Source organism: Ipomoea nil, unplaced genomic scaffold (genome assembly GCF_001879475.1).
Source record: "Ipomoea nil cultivar Tokyo-kokei standard unplaced genomic scaffold, Asagao_1.1 scaffold2926, whole genome shotgun sequence".
NCBI lineage: Eukaryota > Viridiplantae > Streptophyta > Magnoliopsida > Solanales > Convolvulaceae > Ipomoea > Ipomoea nil.
The window spans coordinates 1,307,192-1,327,339 of record NW_017619354.1 but is presented as its reverse complement, the minus strand read 5'-3'; the positions used below and the strand labels follow the sequence as shown (position 1 = coordinate 1,327,339).

General features: G+C 37.1%; 2 protein-coding genes and 1 long non-coding RNA gene across 3 annotated transcripts; 1 reads left to right on the top strand and 2 right to left on the bottom strand.

Moving 5' to 3' along the window:
- Positions 1-702: 702 nt before the first annotated feature.
- LOC109162202 (cell division control protein 4-like) lies at positions 703-2,659 on the top strand. Its single transcript, XM_019310948.1, has one exon. The coding sequence runs from the start codon at positions 840-842 to the stop codon at positions 2,220-2,222; it is 1,383 nt and encodes a 460-aa protein (XP_019166493.1). The 5' UTR covers positions 703-839; the 3' UTR covers positions 2,223-2,659.
- Positions 2,660-6,046: 3,387 nt separating this feature from the next.
- LOC109161619 (UPF0481 protein At3g47200-like) lies at positions 6,047-14,343 on the bottom strand. Its single transcript, XM_019310103.1, has 2 exons — positions 14,261-14,343; positions 6,047-7,500 (listed from the first exon to the last, which is right to left on the bottom strand). The coding sequence occupies exons 1-2, from the start codon at positions 14,294-14,296 to the stop codon at positions 6,190-6,192; spliced, it is 1,347 nt and encodes a 448-aa protein (XP_019165648.1). The 5' UTR covers positions 14,297-14,343; the 3' UTR covers positions 6,047-6,189.
- A 197-nt stretch (positions 14,344-14,540) lies between these two features.
- Positions 14,541-14,867, bottom strand: LOC109161620. Its single transcript, XR_002050941.1, has 2 exons — positions 14,757-14,867; positions 14,541-14,644 (listed from the first exon to the last, which is right to left on the bottom strand). It is a non-coding gene; the product is annotated as an uncharacterized LOC109161620 (long non-coding RNA).
- Positions 14,868-20,148: the final 5,281 nt, after the last annotated feature.

The window sequence follows — 20,148 nt, the reverse complement described above, 5'->3', positions numbered from 1 at the left end:
TGTATTTGCTTGGTTTGGTGGAGAGACAACCAATAATATAATGGTCAAATACCATAAATAATATATTCAATTCGCAATTTTGCATGACTAGGCTTCTAGATATGAAAGTATCAACCGTCCTGCATGTCTTTGGTACAAGGAATGTATGTAGCAACGCCACGCACAAATACCCTACCAATCCGCTTACTTACTTGTCTCCTTTCCTTCTACGCCCTCAGATCAATCTTCTGCTCTACTAATCGTACATGGACACGGTTACGTTGGTAATTCAACCACCAAAATTATTATTATTGATTAAATAATATACACCTACTATATGTTATTTTTACATATTAATTTTTTTACAAAAATCTTTTCAGCAATCGTATTTCATTAATAAATAAATTATTTTTTAATGTATGGTGAGATCAAATGTATCCTTAATTTTATTTAAAAACCTAAAGTTAAAGATTACCAAATCTTGAAGTACAAATTTGGTTAAATTAGTCAATAAAACAATAAATATATGGAACTTAGAATTTTACCACAGTTCATCTTTTTCAGCAGCATATTCTTCTCTTTATTATCTATCGTAGACTACACGTATCATCCTCACACGTGTCTTTCCCTTCCACCTTACGTATCTATAATAATCCAATCCAAACCGCCATATATCCTTCTCAACCATACGCTTATATATCTCCCATTTCCTCTCCTGCCCGTTACATTATTATATCATTCTTTCATTTCATTCTCATTTCTTGCTGGAAAAAAAAAATCCTACTTTTCTTTACACACTGATTAATTAAGCTACCTTAAATTAGCTTCCATCTCTTACTTCCTACTATACAGAAAGAACTATGGCAAAGACAAAGAACAGTGATGCAGCAACGTTGTTCTCTCAGAAAGAAGTCCTCGGACGGCAAAAACTCGGCGCCTTTCTTTTCTCGGATCCCGCCTTTTTAAGCGACCATCACGAAGATAGCGATGACAGCTCGCCGCGCCGTCGTAGTAGCAGCGGCGCATCCTCCGCTCCCAGCCCAACTCGCTTTCTGGCCGCCGCTGGGAGTCCCAGTAACAGCAGCACTCCCTACTCCCCTTTTCTCATGTCCCCTTGGAGCCAAGTGGCCGCCTCTCCGTATGTTAAATCGCCGTGGATTCTTCAACTTCCGGTCCAATCTCCGGTTTGCATCGACGGTAAAAGCAGCCTCATCGGATCGATTGTCCGAGAAGAAGGACACGTGTACTCGCTAGCAGCTTCGGGTGATCTTCTGTACACGGGTTCGGATAGTAGAAACATCCGGGTCTGGAATAAATTTGAGGAGTATTCCGGGTTCAAGTCGAATAGCGGGTTGGTGAAGGCGATTGTTGTGTGGGGTGGCAAGATTTTTACGGGTCATCAGGACGGTAAAATTCGGGTCTGGAAAGCTTCGGGTCTGACAAAGAAGAGTTATACGCGTCTTGGTAGTTTACCTACCACTAAGGATTATATCAAATCCTCCATGAATCCCAAAGCTTACGTGGCAGTCCGAAGAAACCGGAGCGTTCCGTGGATCAAGCATTTCGACGCCGTTTCCTGCATGAGCGTAGATTTGGATCAAGGATTACTCTATTCCGGTTCTTGGGATAAAACAGTGAAGGTGTGGAGATTACGCGATTCGAAATGTATCGAATCCGTTAAAGCCCATGATGACGCCGTCAACGCGGTGGTCGTTGGGTTCGACGGATTTGTCTTCACCGGCTCGGCTGACGGAACGGTGAAAGCATGGAGGCGAGAACTGGTCGGAAAAGTGACGAAGCACGTGCTGGTGGAGACGCTGTTGAATCAAGAAAGCGCCGTGACGTCGTTGGCGGTGAACGCCGAGGCGGCGGCGGCGGTGTACGCGGGTTCCTCCGACGGGCTGGTGAACTTCTGGGAACGGGAGGAGCACTTCGTGGAGTACAGAGGCGCGCTGAGGGGTCACAAACTCGCCGTGCTGTGCTTGGCCGGCGCGGGGAGTTTGGTGGTGAGCGGGTCGGCGGACAAGAGCATATGCGTGTGGCGGAGGGAGGAAGGCGGGGTGCACACTTGTGTCTCCGTGCTGACGGGGCACACTGGGCCCGTCAAGTGCTTGGCGGTTGTCGAGGAAGACAATGATGATGCCGCGGAGGATGGACGGTGGAGATTGTACAGTGGGAGTTTAGATAAATCCGTCAAAATTTGGAGGCTGTCGGAACACATTCCAGACGCGCAAGAGATGTAAATGGTAGGTTCACGCACCAACAGCCAACAGGATGGTAGTTACAAGCAGTTACTTTAGACGCCGACAAAATTGACAGTTGAGCCGACGTGATGACTTTGGACAAGATGGGAAGCGGGGGGTTCACACGGTGAAAACTGAAAAGAAAACCGGCCAAAATATTAGCAACGCATCAGTAAAAAGCAGCGGAAGTTACCATACGTGCAAATAGGAGAGAGTGAAAAGTTGAGGTTGAAGATGTAAATATCATAATTTTCAATTTTCAATGTAAATGTGAAATGGGACATCTCTTGATTTAATTTTCAATGTAAATGTGAAATGGGACATCTCTTGATTTTTTTGTTACTAAGTTTTGTAATTGTGGGTTTCGTTGTAAATATGTGGGATAACTAGTCTTTGAACATTATATGATGCCACAAGTTTGTGTGATGATTAAAGTCGTTGTTTTCGTCATTAAATTTGTATTCTGCAGTAAACTTATAATAATTTATGAAGTAATAATATTACATTACACTTATTCTTATTTTTTACTTTTATAACATGAGGACATACTATTATTGATTCAAAACAAAGTATACCACAAGCTAAGGGCAGTCCCGCAATGCATGAAGAATAGGTTCCGGCTCTTGCTTGCACAGTACAATTGACATGGATGCTTTACCAAAACTTTCCTTCTCACTAATCCTTATCCTTCTCAACTGCTAGTGTGATACGCCCATTGATGCTAATCCCGCAACAAAAATAATTATTACTAATTAAAAGGATAATTATTAGTCATTTCATTATTATATTTATGTAATGTTAAATACATCCATAAATCATTTTTCTTGTTATTTTGTTTTTATTTTGGTCTACCATAGCTTGAATACGGATTAGAGCCGGAAGCCTGCTAGAAAGATTTCTCCAGCTATGTACTAAATTTGAGTACCTAATATTAGTGTTTTTATTGAGTCAATCTGTGTAAGCATCCATTACCTTTTTTTTTCCTCCATAATTATCATTTTCTTTTAATACTCCCTCTGTCACATTTGGCATGTCATATTTATTATTCATTGGTCAAACCAACTCTTTTTTCCTTGCTTATTTTCTTTAGTAATTTTAATTATTTTTTTTGTTAAATAGTACTTTTAATTTAGTTTCTAAATATATAAATTTTATATACTAATACTAAATTTAATATTATGAAAAATTGAATTAAAAATAACTTTAGTTAAACCTCGTTAACTTAACTAGACAAGCAAATGGGACGGATGGATCAGAGTATTACAAAAGACAAATCTTGAAATGAAACACACAGTCATATTAATTGGTGCTTTTATTTTCTTTTCTATTCACATACTGTCATGGCAAAGCAGTTAATAATAATTCTCTTAATTGTATGAATTGAGGAGATTAACCATGACATGAGTAATTATTCGTCTCACAACAATTTTCATAAATTGGTAAAAGATCAACCCCAATTAGATGGCCCAAGAAAATAGGTAGATATCCTCTAAGAAATGCAAGTTATATCCTACACCACGGCGCGCGTTGTACTATGCGCCCAGATGCAAAACGACGTCGTTTTAATTTTTTTTTTTTTTGAAATTTCCCGCCCCAGTGAATGGCAGTAATTTTTTCTTTAAAAAAAACCCGCTGTTCAAGAATGTACATAATGTTATACTAGAATACACATAATTGTATACATGAATGTACATAATTATATAACAAAATATACATACTCTTTTTAAAAGATAATACACATAATCTAACATAATACATAATAAACATAAACTTTTAACATAATACACATCAACTCTTAACATAATACACACAAATTTTCTGATTCGGATGTACATAATTGTATAAAAAGAATGTACATAATTGTATAAAAAATGTACATAACTGTATGAACCAATACACATAACTGTATGAACAAATACACATAACTTTGTGAATAAATACACATAATCTCAGTAACTTCCTACCGCGCCTCCCAAAACGATCCCAAAACAACGTCGTTTTGGGAGGCGCGCGACGCACAGTGCTATGTGCGCCGTGGACGATTGAAGAAATTAGCATTGTAATTGAAAAAAAAAAAAAACTCAAAAGATCAACCACAATTTGAGGCCTAGCTACGTCAATGAATAAAAACTGTTCACAATCTCAAGAAGTTAAAGCACATACAAAAGTTTACCCATCCTTGATCACCACCACCTCCTAATATCCCATGGAAAGTTGAAAAAGTAGTGGTGGCTATGAAGATCGAGTTCTAATTAGGAGGATGAAAGTGTATTAGAAACGATTTATGTATTACTAGTGTCTAGCTCCCATTACTAATAGTCACGTTTGAAATTTTAAGTACCCATTATTATATAAATCTTCCATATGGTAAATGATGCTGATGAAGAAACCCGTCTATGTATAGCAGTGTATATTATATGTACAGGCAAGTATGAGAATCATATGAAGATGAGATCAAAGAACTCTTTTATTCAATGTTGTTCTTGAATATTTCAGGGTTGCAAAAATCCCGCCTAGGCACCGAGTATTCGGCGCCTAGGCGCTAGGCACCCCTAGACCGTGGCGATTTTCCCACTAGGCTCCCGCCTAGGCGAGCGGCCGCCTAGCGCCTAATTCGGTTGCCTAGCGCCTAATTCGGCCGCCTAGTGCCTAACTCAGCCGATTACGCCGAGTTAACTCGTCAATTTCTGTCGAGTTAGCCGAGTTAACCCCGCTGACTCGACCTTGCTAATTTTTTTCATTTATAACACACACACACACATATATATATATGTGTGTGTGTGTATGTATGTATGTATGTATAATATGACATGTATGTACCTACACACGTGCACTGTTTTCTATATTTTCAGTTAGCCGCCTAGGCGACTGCCTAGGCCGCTTAGGCCCCGCCTAGGCCGTCTTGGCACTAGGCGCTACTCTACCGCCCGACTAGCGCCTATTGCAATCATGGAATATTTAGAGAGAGTAGAGAGGATTATATGCTCTAGAGAGAGAGAGAGTGGAGGAGACGGAAAAGGCTCCCCTATAATGAGGGCTAATGCCCTTTATATAAGACTTGACCCGTCAATTTAGACCATGACCCAATCCGATCCGTTTGACCCCGACCTAAATAGGAGAACGAAGCGTTCGGGGAGGCTGAATTCGGGGTATATTCCCTATCAGATGCAATGGCGTGAATGAATTCAACAATAGAGAAAGGTAGGTGATGATAATTCATGTAAGCTTATAGAAAGATCTCTGTTTCGCTCTATTTTTTGAGGGAGAAGAAAGATTAAAGAGATGAGAGAGTATGGAGAGACTATTGGGAGACATAATAGAAATATAGAGAATATTGAAAGGTATGATAATTTTATTATAATCTTATTCATGTATACTATAAGAACATAATATAAATATTGTATTGCTTATGCTAATTGAAGAGTGTTAATATTACTCTCACTATCCTAATTCTAGGAACACATGCAATTAACTCCACTAATTAAATTACATAATTAATCCTCTGCTAAACTAAACAAAAACAATTGCACCAAAGACTAATTAATCCTCTGCTGCAGACATACTACAAAACTCAAGCAGCACCATCTCTGATCTGAGACCAAAACAAAAACAAGCTAAGCTAAGGAAACCTGGCCTCTACATTTACAAATTAAAGTCGTCATATATCCACAGCCAAGGCAGGCAACTTTCTTTTCAGCATTCTCCAAGCCAGAAAAGAACACTTATTTATTTTAACCAACAACTAGTGTGTAGTAAAGGGGCCAACAACTAGTGTGTAGTAAACAAGTTATTGAAAAGGTAAGGTCACACATTCAACACAAAGGTTTAAGCAACTTGGTTTGTTAATTACAATAGAGAATTGAAGTACAGGCCTGCAGGTAAAATGATAAAAGTGTTTATTGCTCACACTTTGCATAATAGATCAGACTTTAAAATCCTGAACACACACACTTAGGATGTCATGGCATTATTTATACAGACCCAAGATACTTGTAATAGTCTGTGTAGCAGTGAGGAAAAGAAGCAGTATAGCTGCAACGGTTGAAATCCCTGCCCATGGACTGTGAAAATAATCACGTCTTAACTTTGACATCAACACATTCCTTGGTTTCTTGCAATGTTGAATCAAATCGTAGCACACATTAGCGTAACAGTAGTCACGACTCGAATATACAACCCCTTTAGCTAGGGTGTTAAAAAGACGAGCCACTTCCCAGTCAAAACCTAACCCATTTAAGATAATTCCATTGAGGCGAAGTATGCTGACATCCTTGTCTGTTTTGATAAGATCATCCATGAATACCACGTAATCTGAGAAATACTTGGGATACACATCAATGGAATGCTGCTCGTAGGCTATGAGATTCTTGAAAAGGCTGACCGATGAATCCCCAAGTCTGAGCGAGGGGATCTCAAGTGTGCCGCGATTGAATCTTATATCAAATAGACTCATCATGCCAGCTTCAACCTTTTTGAAGTCAACTCCTGCTTCTAAAAGCTCGCTTGCAGAACGTATATAGCTTGATTCCATGGAAGCTGCAGGGTGCGGTGTCGTCCTTACTTGAGTTACTTGGGATTGATGAGGGCGGCAAAGAATATGCACCAGTTGAAGTAAATGCTTTACCTCTTGGTCATTCACCTCATTCAGGATCAAGGAGAAATACCTGAGCTTTGATAGCACATCTGAAAATGTGAATTCCACCAAACTCAAGAAGGGTGCCTTGTCTTGTGTAGTTTCCATTATCATTTGATAGAGTTCATTAAGAACAAAGAAGGGGAGTTGGTTCTCCATCAGCAACATGTCTCGAACAATTTGAACTTCCATCCAGTCAGCCACGAGAATAGGAGGATCACTACATCCAGTTGTTGTTGTTGACTTTGATCTAACAACAAATTCCACTACAAAGCAACCATCATGTAATAACATTTCTACAAATTCTTTTTCACCCATATCTATTATTGGATCACCATAATAACTTTTTGCTCTGGTTTCCAAACCCTTTAATTTATTCCTAATGTTCTCTTTAGTCAATCCGCGCCCTTCTGCTCTTTTTAAAAATGATTGCAAGTACCGCTCTTTCAAGTTCATCACTTTGGGCGAATTCCATTGCATCTTCCAATTGGGCGAATTCCATTGCATCATCCAATTGGGCGAATTCCGATGAAAATAGGGGCCAATGGAAATGAGCATTGGTTCATAATCCGCCGGGGTTGTACGCAGCCCGTAATGCACTCTGAATATGTATTCTTCTTCACAAAAACTTGGTGTATGTAGAACCTATACATATAAATATATCTCAAAATAATTAAGAGTTTCATTTAAGGGTCCACTCTATAAATTATTATTAGGAAAAATAACACTTTTTCCCCTGAGTCATATGCTTATAGCACTTTTTCTTTTTGAGTTATTCATGCATCCACATTTGCCACCTCAATTATTATAAAAGTGACAATTTTTCCCTTGATATATTAAATGGACATTTCTACCCTTAAAATAAATATTTTATTTATTTCTCTTCTTCAACAAATTAGTACTTATACGTAGGGATGACCACGGTTCAGTTCGAAATGAACCAGATACTATAGCAATCAAATCGAATTTTTTTTGTTATGATTCAAAACCAGAACCCAATATTTGGATTTCCGTTTATTAAAATCGTGAATTGAAAAAGATGGATTCTAAACCGTGAACCGGCAGTTCAAATCGGAACAACTACTAGCATTAGCTTAACATTATAATTATAATATTTGTAAATAGTGTATGTTCTTTTTTGCATTTATTTTGATTCTCATATATAAGTATATATAAACGGGATTTGGTTTTGATTTTGAACCGTCAATAAGGTCAATTCATGGTTTCAAATCCAATTTGAACTGCTGGTTCAAACTTTCTTTTAAATATTCGTTTAGAATATTCTAAATTCAACAACTAATGTATTTTATTTTTTCAATTCAGAACATGAACTGGCAGTTTCGATTCGCGATTTTAATAAACTCTAAATGTCGGGTTCCGGTTCTAAATTGTCATCATAACCTTTCTGTTTGGTTGCTATAGTGTCTGTTCGGTTTGAACCAAATCGTGATTATAATTTGTTGGAGAAGAAAAGTCCATTTAACATATCAATGGGAAAAACTGTCACTTAAATAATTCAGGGAAAAAAGTACTATAAGTATATAACATAGGGGGAAAAATGTCATTTTCCCTAATAATAATAATAATAATAATAATAATAATAATATTATTATTATTATTATTTTTTTTTTTGAGTTAATTCCAATTTTTAATTTTGAATTGAAGGTCATGCTAATGGTTGCTGTTACAGGAAGGTGGAGGGGTGCCCTTAAGTGCCTAATAAAAGCTATTTAAATCCTCCACCCCTATATAACAAGGAGTTGGGCAGTAGAGTTTTACACAGAAAAATAGAACACGAAAGTTCATCTTTTTAGCCTCAAAACCTCTCTGCTTCTACTCTTTCTTTAGCCATACTGTGTTCATAACCTTGACTTGCTCGCCGGATTCTTTGTTTGAATGCTCAAACATTGAATCATAGCAAGTTTTATCCCGGGAAGCCTAGGCCACAACGCTCCTAGCATCTTTGGGAGGTGGCAAATAAGGTTTTAAGGAAAGAGTGATCACTTGACTCTTGCAAAAACCCAACACCAAACACTAGTCAAATTCTTCATATTTCCTTCCCTTCTTTTCTAAAAAATAATAATCTTTTTACTGGATTATTATTTGTTTTTCTACCAACGGTACCAACAGTCTTAAAACCTTATTCCTTGTTTTCCCGTTGGTTGTTTTCTCTAATTTCTTTGAAGAAATGGAGAACCTCGAGTTGCCTATCGTTAACAATGGGGAAGAAAATGTTGTTGAGAACAACAATGGAGGAAACAGCAACAATGTTGCCAATTCCCAAGCTACACCAGTGAACGTTGGTTCACAAGATGGTGGGAGCACTGAGGGATATATTCCCATGTCTCGGGTACCGTCGGTACCGAGTGGTTCGGCTGAAAATCCGGAGAAGTTCACCGGTGTTGGTTCGAACTTCAAGAGGAGGCAACAGAAAATGTTGTTCTACCTAGCAACTCTCGGCTTGGCAAGGTTCTTGTCCGAGAAGGTTCCCGAGTTGAAGGAACAAGAAGCACAATTCGTGATGGCAGTTGGCTATTGGAAGGATTCAGACTTCCTTTGTCGAAACTACATCCTGAATGGATTGTGTGACACGCTATACGATGTATATCGAAAGATAAACACATCAAAAGCGTTGTGGGAAGCTTTGGATCATAAATATCAAAGTGAGGATGCCGGCTCAAAGAAATTTGTGGTTGGCCAATTCCTTGATTTCAAAATGGTTGATTCAAAGACCGTGCTAAGTCAGGTAGAAGATTTGCAATTAATCTTTGACGAGATCCGTGACGAGGGCATGGTGCTAAGTGAAGCCTTCCAAGTGGGATCCGTGATCCACTTGTTGCCTCCAGGTTGGAAGGACTTCAAGAACTACCTTAAGCATAAGCGAAAAGAAATGAATCTGGAGGACCTGATCCAGCGACTCAGAATTGAAGAAGGGAACAGGACGAATGATAGGAAAGTTCCTATCGTTGTTGGCGCTAAGGCCAACGTTGTGGAGCACGGTAAGAGCTCCAAGAGGAACAATAAGGGCAAGCAAAAGCTAGGTCCGAAAGGTGGCGTTACCAAGAACAAGTTTCCTGGTGAGTGCTACAATTGTGGCAAAACTGGCCACAGAGCATCTGAATGCAAGGCTCCAAGGAAGAAGAACAAGAGTTCTGAGGCCAATGTAGTTGGAGATAGCAGTCAGAAGGAGGTCGAGATTAGCCTTTCGACTATGGTGACCGAGGTGAACCTCGTGGGCTCAAACCCTCGTTAGTGGTTCATTGATACCGGTGCAACCAGACACTTGTGTTGCAACCGAGAGATGTTCAACACCTTTGAGACCGTTGAGGGTGAAAAGGTGTAGATGGGAAACTCTGCTCAGTCTGCTGTGGAAGGCATGAGCAAGATGGTTCTGAAGATGACTTCCGGGAAAGAACTGACGTTGAACAACGTGTTGTATGTTCCTGAGCTGAGGAAGAATCTTGTGTCTGGCTCACTGTTGAACAAACATGGCTTTCACATGGTGTTCGAGTCAGACAAAGTAGTTTTGTCCAAGTTAGGGATGTTTGTTGGTAAAGGATATGTAACTGATGGGTTTTTTAAGCTCAGTGTAATTCATGTTATCAATAAAAGCAAAGTTAATTCTGTTTACTTCCTTGAGTCTTCCAATTTATGGCATGGTAGACTAGGTCATGTTAATTTTAATTCTATGCGTAGATTAATTAGCATGGACCATATTCCTAACTTTCAAATTGACACAAATAACAAGTGTGAAATTTGTGTTGAGGAAAAACTAACGAAAGTACCTTTCAAATCGGTTGAAAGGGAAACTGAACCACTAGAATTAATCCATAGTAATTTGTGCGATTTTAGATCGATACAAACGAGATGTGGTAATAAGTATTTTATCACATTTATCGACGATAGCACACGATACTGCTATGTGTATTTGCTTAAGAGCAAAGATGAAGCCGTTGATAAATTCATTCTTTATAAGAATGAAGTGGAAAACCAACTTAATCGGAGAATTAAGAAAGTTAGAAGCGATCGAGGTGTTGAGTACGAAGCACCTATTGGTGACTTTTGTGCAAGTGTAGGAATAATACACGAGCGTACTGCACCTTACTCACCTCAATCGAACGGTGTTGCCGAACGGAAAAATCGTACATTGAAAGATATGATGAATGCGATGCTTGGGGTGAGGCGATTTTGACAAGCAATTACCTTTTGAATAAGGTACCCCGCAAGAAGCTCGATAAGACTCCTTATGAGCTGTGGAACGGTAGGAAACCTTCCTACCAGTACCTGAAAGTGTGGGGGTGTCTTGCCAAAGTGTTGGTGCCAACACCTAAGAAAGTAAAGATAGGTCCTAAGACGGTGGACTGTATCATTATTGGTTATGCACATAATAGTAGTGCTTATCGGTTCTTAGTACATGAGTCCCATAATCCGGACGTATATGAGAACACGATAATAGAATCAAGGAATGCATATTTCTTCGAAAATATATTTCCTTGTAGGTCCAACGAGGGACCAAGTACGTCAAAACGAACATTTGACGAAACTATGGATAATGATAGTGGGGGATCTGAGAGAGAACCCAAGCTCAAGCCGAGACGCAGTAAGCGGGCGAGAGTTGGAAAATCATTCGGTCCCGATTTTCTAACTTATTTGTTAGAGTACGATTCGTGTACTCTAACTTGTTTATTAGAAAATGAACCTGATTTTCTATCTTGTTTGATAGAAAACGAGCCTCGAACGTACGTAGAAGCCGTGACTTCTACGGAAGGACCAATGTGGAAAGAGGCTATAAAAAGTGAAGTGGATTCTATCCTACAGAATCACACTTGGGAACTTGTTAATCTTCCTCCGGGTAGTAAACCCTTAGGATCCAAGTGGGTCTTTAAAAGGAAGATGAAACCTGATGGTTCCATCGAGAAGTATAAGGCTAGGCTTGTAATCAAGGGTTACAGGTAACGCGAGGGCCTCGATTACTTCGACACGTATTCTCCCGTGACGAGAATAAACTCCATTAGAATGATACTTGCCATAGCCGCGTTGCAGAACTTGGAAGTTCATCAAATGGATGTGAAAACCGCTTTCCTAAACGGAGAATTAGATGAGGAAATCTATATGGAACAACCCGAAGGGTTCGTGGTTCCGGGCCAAGAAAGGAAAGTGTGTAAGTTGGTTAAATCGCTCTATGGTTTGAAACAAGCGCCTAAGCAGTGACACGAGAAGTTTGACCATGCGATGTTAACTAATGGGTTTAAAATAAACGAAAGTGACAAATGTGTCTACGTTAAGGAAACGATAGACGGCTACGTCATCCTTTGTTTATATGTTGATGATATTCTCATCGTTGGTAGTAATGATCGGATGATCAAGTCTACTAAAAACATGTTAAATGCGAGATTTGACATGAAGGATATGGGTTTGGCCGATTTAATCCTCGGGATTAGAATCATTAGAAGACCTGATGGTCTCGTGTTGAGCCAATCACGTTATATTGACAAAATCATTGAGAAATTTAACAAGGATGATAGTCAAGTGGCTAGGACACCATTTGATACAAACATTCATCTAACCAAGAACCACGGAGAAGGTATTTCACAAGTGGAATATGCTTGGGTTATTGGTAGTTTGATGTATCTTATGAGCTGTACTAGGCCGGATATTGCCTATGCGGTTAGTAAACTCAGTAGATATACGAGTAACCCCGGTGCTATGCACTGGAAGGCAATAATAAAGGTTATGAGATACTTAAGGTATACTCGTGATCTTGGACTGCACTACGGGAGATATCCCGCTGTACTTGAAGGGTATAGCGACGTGAATTGGATATCTGATATTAAGGACTCAAAGTCCACGGGTGGCTACGTGTTTACACTAGCCGGTGCGGTCATTGCGTGGAAATCCTCTAAGCAAACTGTGATAGCTAGATCCACGATGGAATTTGAGCTGATAGCCTTGGACAAAGGTTGTGAAGAGGCTGAATGGCTACGCCATTTTATAGAGGATATTCCTAATTGGGAAAGACCGGTACCTCCAATATGTGTGCATTGCGATAGTCAAGCCACAATTGGGAGAGCACAGAGTCATATGTATAATGGTAAGTCTAGACATGTGCGTCGTAGACATAACACCATTAGACAACTGCTCACAACTGGTGTTGTCTCGATTGACTACGTAAAGTCAAAAGACAATATAGAGGATTCGCTGACCAAAGGGTTAGGCAAAGAAGTTGTGGAGAAGTTGACACGAGGAATGGGTCTAATGCCCTTGGACTAAAAGTTCTATAGTGGATACCCAACCTAGCTGGCACTCAAGTTCAATGGGACAACTAAATTATGGAACGGAGCGCGTCACTGTGGGGGTCTCGGACTCCCTACCACTCCTCGTTAAAACAGTGACTCCCGCAAGAGGCTAGCATGTTAATGCTTTAATGATTCTTGAGTATGCGGGAAACTCGAGAAAGAATCACCTATGTTAGAGAGAAGTGAGGGTCGCTTCAAAGGAGCATTGTTGGGCACAATTCTTTAGAAACTCTCGCAGAACCAGGAACGGTGACCCACAACCAAAACGGGCACACTCGTGAGAGCAAGAGCATGGTTGGGAGATTCCTGTGTGAGATATGTCATCGTCTACACAAACGGCAGTCGGTTCAAAGACATCGCGTTCTACCGTACAGCCAGTAGAGTAAACATGTCTTCACAAGGGAAGGTTCAAAGGGTATAGTGACTCCCTACCTATCCTATGCAGGGATCGACCGTTTGAACACAGTTGTTTCCGATTTCAAAATACCCCGAAAATCAATTTTTCATTCATGTGGGGGATTGTTGGAAAAAATAGCTTAAAATGGCATGTTAAGTGGCTATTTTGTGGTACAATTATCAGTGGGGTCCACTTCCAATTTGGGTCGGGTCAAAGTGGATTCGGGTACTTCGTAGTGAGACGAAGAGATTGATATATTGTAAGCTCTAAACGGATAATGGGTGAATGAGATATTGATTCTCAATATAGACCCATTGAGTTGGAAAAATGAAGGGAAAAAGTGAACTTTGTCCTACATTGGTTTGGAATGAGGATTCCCCCCCCCCCCTATATACAAGAGCTCTTTTGAAGCTTGTAGAATTGTATAGCATAGAGGCTCTCTCTCGGGAGGTGCAAATCAAATTCTCCATATTTCATTCCCTTCTTTAATTTTATAGAAAATAATAATCTTTTTACTGGATTATTATTTGTTTTTCTACCATCGGTACCAACATTGTCATCTTAATGAATCTACAATATTATGATAATAAACCTACCATATTATAATAATAAATCATGATCTATGATACAAGGTAAACCATGATTGATGATATAATTGGCCATAATTATATGCAACTAAGTTTGGACTTTCATAGACAATTAAATTGCTAACCTTACGATGGTAATCATCTTTCATCTCCTTTTTCATCTCCTTCTTCTCATCTTTCTGTTTGGAAGGGATCCTATTGATTGGAATTTGACCTGCTGCAAAAGACACCGGAGGAGGAGAGCCGGGGGAGAATGAGTAGGATATAATCCAAACTTGACTGGATTAGTATTCTGCTGCGTAATGTAAATATTAGAGCAGTATTTAAAAGAATATATAGTATTTGTCACCCTCTTTCTTCGTCTCTATCTTCTCTTCTTCTTTCTCTTTCTTCTCTTCTTTTTTATGTTCTTTGGATGGATTCCTAGCTATTGGAATTTGACCCGATGCAGAAGACTCCGGAGGATCCAGAATATGGCATGATCTAAACTCAACTGGATTAGTTGTATTCTGCATAATGTAAATATTAGTGCAATATCAAAAAAAAATATTATGTTGTGTAGGATTGGTAAGCTTAAAATTGATGTTGGGACAAAAACTAGTTGAAAATTAATTTGCTAACCATTTCATTCTTTTTGAATACCTCCTCTTTTTTCTTCTCTTCTTTTTTATGAGATTCTTTGCAAGGATTCATGTCAATGTCAGACGCCATGGCTTCGCTTATCCTATTCTTATAACAATCAAGAAGAGAGGAGAAAAAACAAGTTAGAGTAGGAAGATAAATAAACAAATGAATTAATTCTACTCTAGCTATTCGATCGGCTATATATACAATATGACATTTTCAATTTTTGATTCAATTTGATGACTTTTGATATCTCAACTTTTTCAAACAGTCACATTCACATTCACACACAAAAAAAAAAAAAAAAAAAAACAAAAAAAAAAGGTTAAGAATGTCCTCTATATACAAAAATATAAAGTTTAGTAAAACTGATACGGAGCAACATTTTAGATAATTTGAATCGAATTTAGTGAATTTCATTATAAAGTCAAGAGTAAAATATGAAAATTAAGAAAGTTGATGAGAGCAAAGAAACTTACGTCGCTGAATTTGGTATTAGGAAGGTTTTTTTTTTTTTTGAAAGTGGTATTAGGAAGGTTATTATGTGAGAAGTTTGTAATTTGGATGAAGCTAAGCGAGCTTATTGTTGCTTTTTATATATGTGATGTGATGAGTGATCCCAAGTCAACTTCCCAATTAAGTTCAGTCTGAGTCATTATTATTAATACCGGGCTGCAGAATCTGTCATTTATTTAACTAGCAGGTTAGGTCAGAGTGGTGCTGCCCTGAATTTTTTAATTAAAAATAATTTGTGATAATAAAAATATTTATTCAACGTAATATGTTAGGTTGTTTTTTCTTTTTGTTTTTTTTTTTCTTTACTATTGATCTTGTTACAAGGTAGTATCTGTTCATCCCAATTGAGAGAGTCACTTCATTCCGCTTGGTTATAAGGTCTTTGGCATGTTAGGTTGTATTTGATTGTATTAATTTTGAAAATTTTGTTTGAATGGTAAATAATGACACTTCTAAATAAAGAGTAATATATATACACGCACACATATATACCATTTGATTTACGAGTACAATGTCTACATGGAAGCTGTGCTCTGAATGAAATCAAATTGTGATCTAGTTAACAAAGGGTCATAATGAGGTAAATCAGTTTAGATTGTTCATAGATGGCATGTTCAAATCAAGAAGGCTAACATCAAGGACGGAGCGAGGAATTCCGTTGAGGGGAGCGAAAAAGCAGGAACGGATCCAAAAAAAATTTCCAGTGAAGCCGAAACTTTAAATTTTAAAACAAAAGAGATAATTTGAAAAAAAAAATATCTAAGAAATATAGATATAAATATTATTAGATATGAGCAAAAAATAAAACCCATCGAAACTTTATAAAAATATTCATAACAAAAAATAAAACACAATTAATTTGATAAAATAATTTGAATAAAAAACACATTATAAATTTACACATCTCATTATTAATATAAAAGAATGTTATATATGTGTGTGTGTATTAAATATTAAAAAAAATAATTTGAATAAAAAAAACACATTATAAATTACACATCTAATTATTAATATAAAAGAATGTTATATATGTGTGTGTATTAAATATTTTAAAAAAAAAACTATTAAAAACGTGATTGTGTTGAAAGCAAAAAAACTGTGAAAATGTGTAGGCACTAAGTTTTGAACCCATAACTTTTATTATAACCAAAACATGTTTTGTCAACTAATCTAATTAACTTCTTATTAACATTCATTTGTTTTTTATATACTAATAATTAAAACTTGCACTATATATACATATATACATACAAAGGTTATATATAGGGTGGGGTGGGGGTGGGATGGGATGAGGGGGCAGCTGCCCCCTCTGCCCTCCCCCCCCCTCTCCCCCCTTGGCTCCGTCCTTGGCTAACATACAACCTTCATGAGAAGTTAAACTCAAAATCTTTTAGTTACTAAGTCAATTGTCCAACCAAATTGATTGAGGATACCCCAAATAATATATATCTTAACTACACTAATTCTTGAAATATTTAAAATTTTATAATTTTTATTTGTTAAATAATTGCTAATACTATCGAAGAATAACTAAAAATTGATTAATATGTTTAAAACAATCATTACATTTAAGTTCAACAACAAATCTAACATCTAAGTTTTTATTAGTTAATAATAAGTATGTATAGACGACCGTCTCATGAATACTCACACTATGGTGAGCATATTTCGGTCGATTATTGGTTAAAAACAGAAATAACAGAAATTTTTTTATAGAACCGCATAATCCGAAACCGACCAATAATATAAGAAAATCGATATAACCAAAATCGACGGTTATGGGTTGGCCAAAAATAACAATAACCGAGCTTTAGTATGTGATATGCAGTGAGTCAATGACTTTAAATTTGTTAGATTAAAAATAACCAAACAGGGCCATATATGAACGAGGTAGTTGTCCTTGAATTTTGGCAAATAACAATTTTTAAACATAAAAATACTCCAGTTTAGTAAGCAAATCTAAAATTGTAAACATAAATTTTTAAAACTAAAAACAGTAAATATATATAAGACGAAATTCTGAAGTTTAACATTTAAATTTTAAAAATTAAAACACATTAAATTCTAACCTTGAATTTTACAAAACAACAACTTAGGCGTGAAGCAGTGAGGAGTGAGGAGCGATGAGCGTGAATCTGCTTTCTGAACTTCTGCTGAATTCTGCGCGAGGCGCGTTGACCTAGGGGTGAAAAGAAGAATGCAAATTAGAAGTTAGGGACTAGGTTTTAATGTTTTATTAAGGGCATTTTGTTTTTAAATTTAATAATTTTATGTGGACTCATTGGTCATTAGCTATTATTTTTTTTAATCCAAATGAGCCAGCCGCCGGAGTCCATAATTCTTTAACTTATGATTCAATAGTACAAAATTGAACATAGAAAATTGATCAGGCCACCATTGTTAAAAAATGATTGTCTAATTTTAACCCAAAAATTTGCGATGGCAATTTTATCAATAAGTTATCAATAATCCGCCACCATTGTTAGCTGTAATGGTTGCCTATTGTATTTTGTATTTATTTATAAAAAAAATGATTTATAATACACAACCATTTCTAATAAAAATGATTGCCTTAAAATAGAACTTGTTTTATAATAGGCAATAATTTATAATAGAAATGATTAGAAATGGTTGCCTAAGATTAACCCTAGATCTACTCATCAGATCGAAATCCTCTCAAACTACATACTCCATCTCATACTACATACTCTCGCCGTTGCTCTGCTCCGATCGCCGCTGCTCTACGCCGCCGCCGACCCACCGCCACCACGCCGTTGGCCTGCGATGACCGTACTCACCGCGACGCACGCACAGCACCACGTACACCGTCGCATGCCCCCACCACGACGCACTGCAACAGACGCCATCCTCGCTGACGCCACTGCCGCCTCCCCAGCCGCCAATCTGCAGGTTAGTTTTTTTTTTTAATTGTTAATATATATATATATATATATATATATATGTGTATATATATATATATATATATTGTGTAATTATTATTTTAATAGATAAATAAATGTGATACTTTATGATTTTTATAAATTTTATACATTTGTGAATTTGGCTCAATAGTTGTTGGATGAATTAATTAGGTATTTGATTAATTAGATTGAATATGAATTATATAGGTTGTTAATATATATATTGAGTATGAATTATTTAGTTTGATGAATTAGATTGAATTTGTTGATGAGTTAAGTATAAAATTTGTTGAATCAAGAAGGCAATTTTTCAGAATAAAGAGATGATTATGATACACATAAAATTTTTATTTTAAACCATTGAAATATAAGAAGAATATAATTATAAATAAAACAAAGTTGGATGTAATGTCCTACACAACTACCTACTGCCCATATGGTTTTCAATAAAAAAAAAAATAACATAACCACGTGAGCTTACTTGTTCACTAGTGGAAAAATAATAAATTTAAAAAAAAAAAAAAACGAGAATAGCTTGGGAACATCTCTATAACCATTGTGTATCCATATCTGCATAGTACTTAGAGTAGTATTTTATGAATTCACAGATATGGATAGGAGTTGGATGTTTGGAAAACGCACTACATTCCTATATATGCAAGGGGTTCAAGAGTTTATACAATGTGCTGAAGAAAATAGGAGTAAAAAGGGGGAGAACTTTATTGTGTGCCCTTGTTGCGATTATCAGAATTTTAAAAGATATCGTAATTCTGATGAAGTGAAGAGTCATTTGATACGCCGTGGTTTTAAGGAAGGATACACAAGATGATATGGCATGGTGAAAGCTTAATTCCTAGTAAAAGTGTAATTAAGAAAAAATATATAGATAGTGAAACTCATGCACATAGTAAAACTAAAGCAAATTGTCAAACTCTTGAAGATAATGAGAAGAATAATGCATCTCATGTTAGCAATGATGAGAATGATGAAGATAATGACCGAATAGATGAAATGATGCGTGATGTGCAGGAACATTTTAGTGAAATGGCTCCTGAATTTAAAAGTTTGTTTGACAATGCTGAAAAAACCGTTGTTCCCTGGAAGTACTAAATTTACTAAGTTATCTTGAGTGCTTAAATTATACTCCGTATAATTTAAAAGCAAAGAATGGATGGAGTGATAAGAGTTCGGGATTATTAGAACTACTAAAAGACATGCTTCCGGGCGACAATGAACTTCCTAATTCAACTTACGAAGCAAAAAAAAATGTTGTGTCCTTTGGGTATGGATATTGAGAGGATACATGCATGTCCAAATGATTGTATTTTGTATTGAAAAGATTACAAAGACTTGCATGTGTGTCCAAAGTGTGGAGCATCACGTTATAAAAACAAAGATGCGTGTGAGAATAAGAAAGATCCCCCAGCCAAAGTATTATAGTACTTACCTGTAATACCAAGATTTAAACGCATGTTTGCTAATCCAAGAGAGACAAAAAATTTGCAATGGCATGCTATTGGAAGAAAAGAAGATGGAAAACTGAGACATCCGGCTGATTCACCTCAATGGAGAAATATTGATAGGAGGTGGCCTGATTTCGGTTCTGAAAATAGAAATCTTAGACTTGGACTGTGTACTGATGGAATGAATCCTCATGGTAACATGAGCAGTCGACAAAGTACTTGGCCTGTTCTTTTAGTAGTTTACAATCTTCCACCTTGGTTGTGTATGAAAAGAAAATACATCATGTTGTCGTTGTTGATATCAGGGCCTAAACAACCAGGAAGTGGCATTGATGTATATCTAGGGCCACTTGTTGAGGATTTAAAGATTTTGTGGAATGAAGGTGTGCCGGTGTATGATGCTTATACTCGAAGGAGATTTACCTTACATGCAATGATTTTTTGCACAATAAATGATTTCCCAGCTTATGGTAACCTATCGAGTTATAC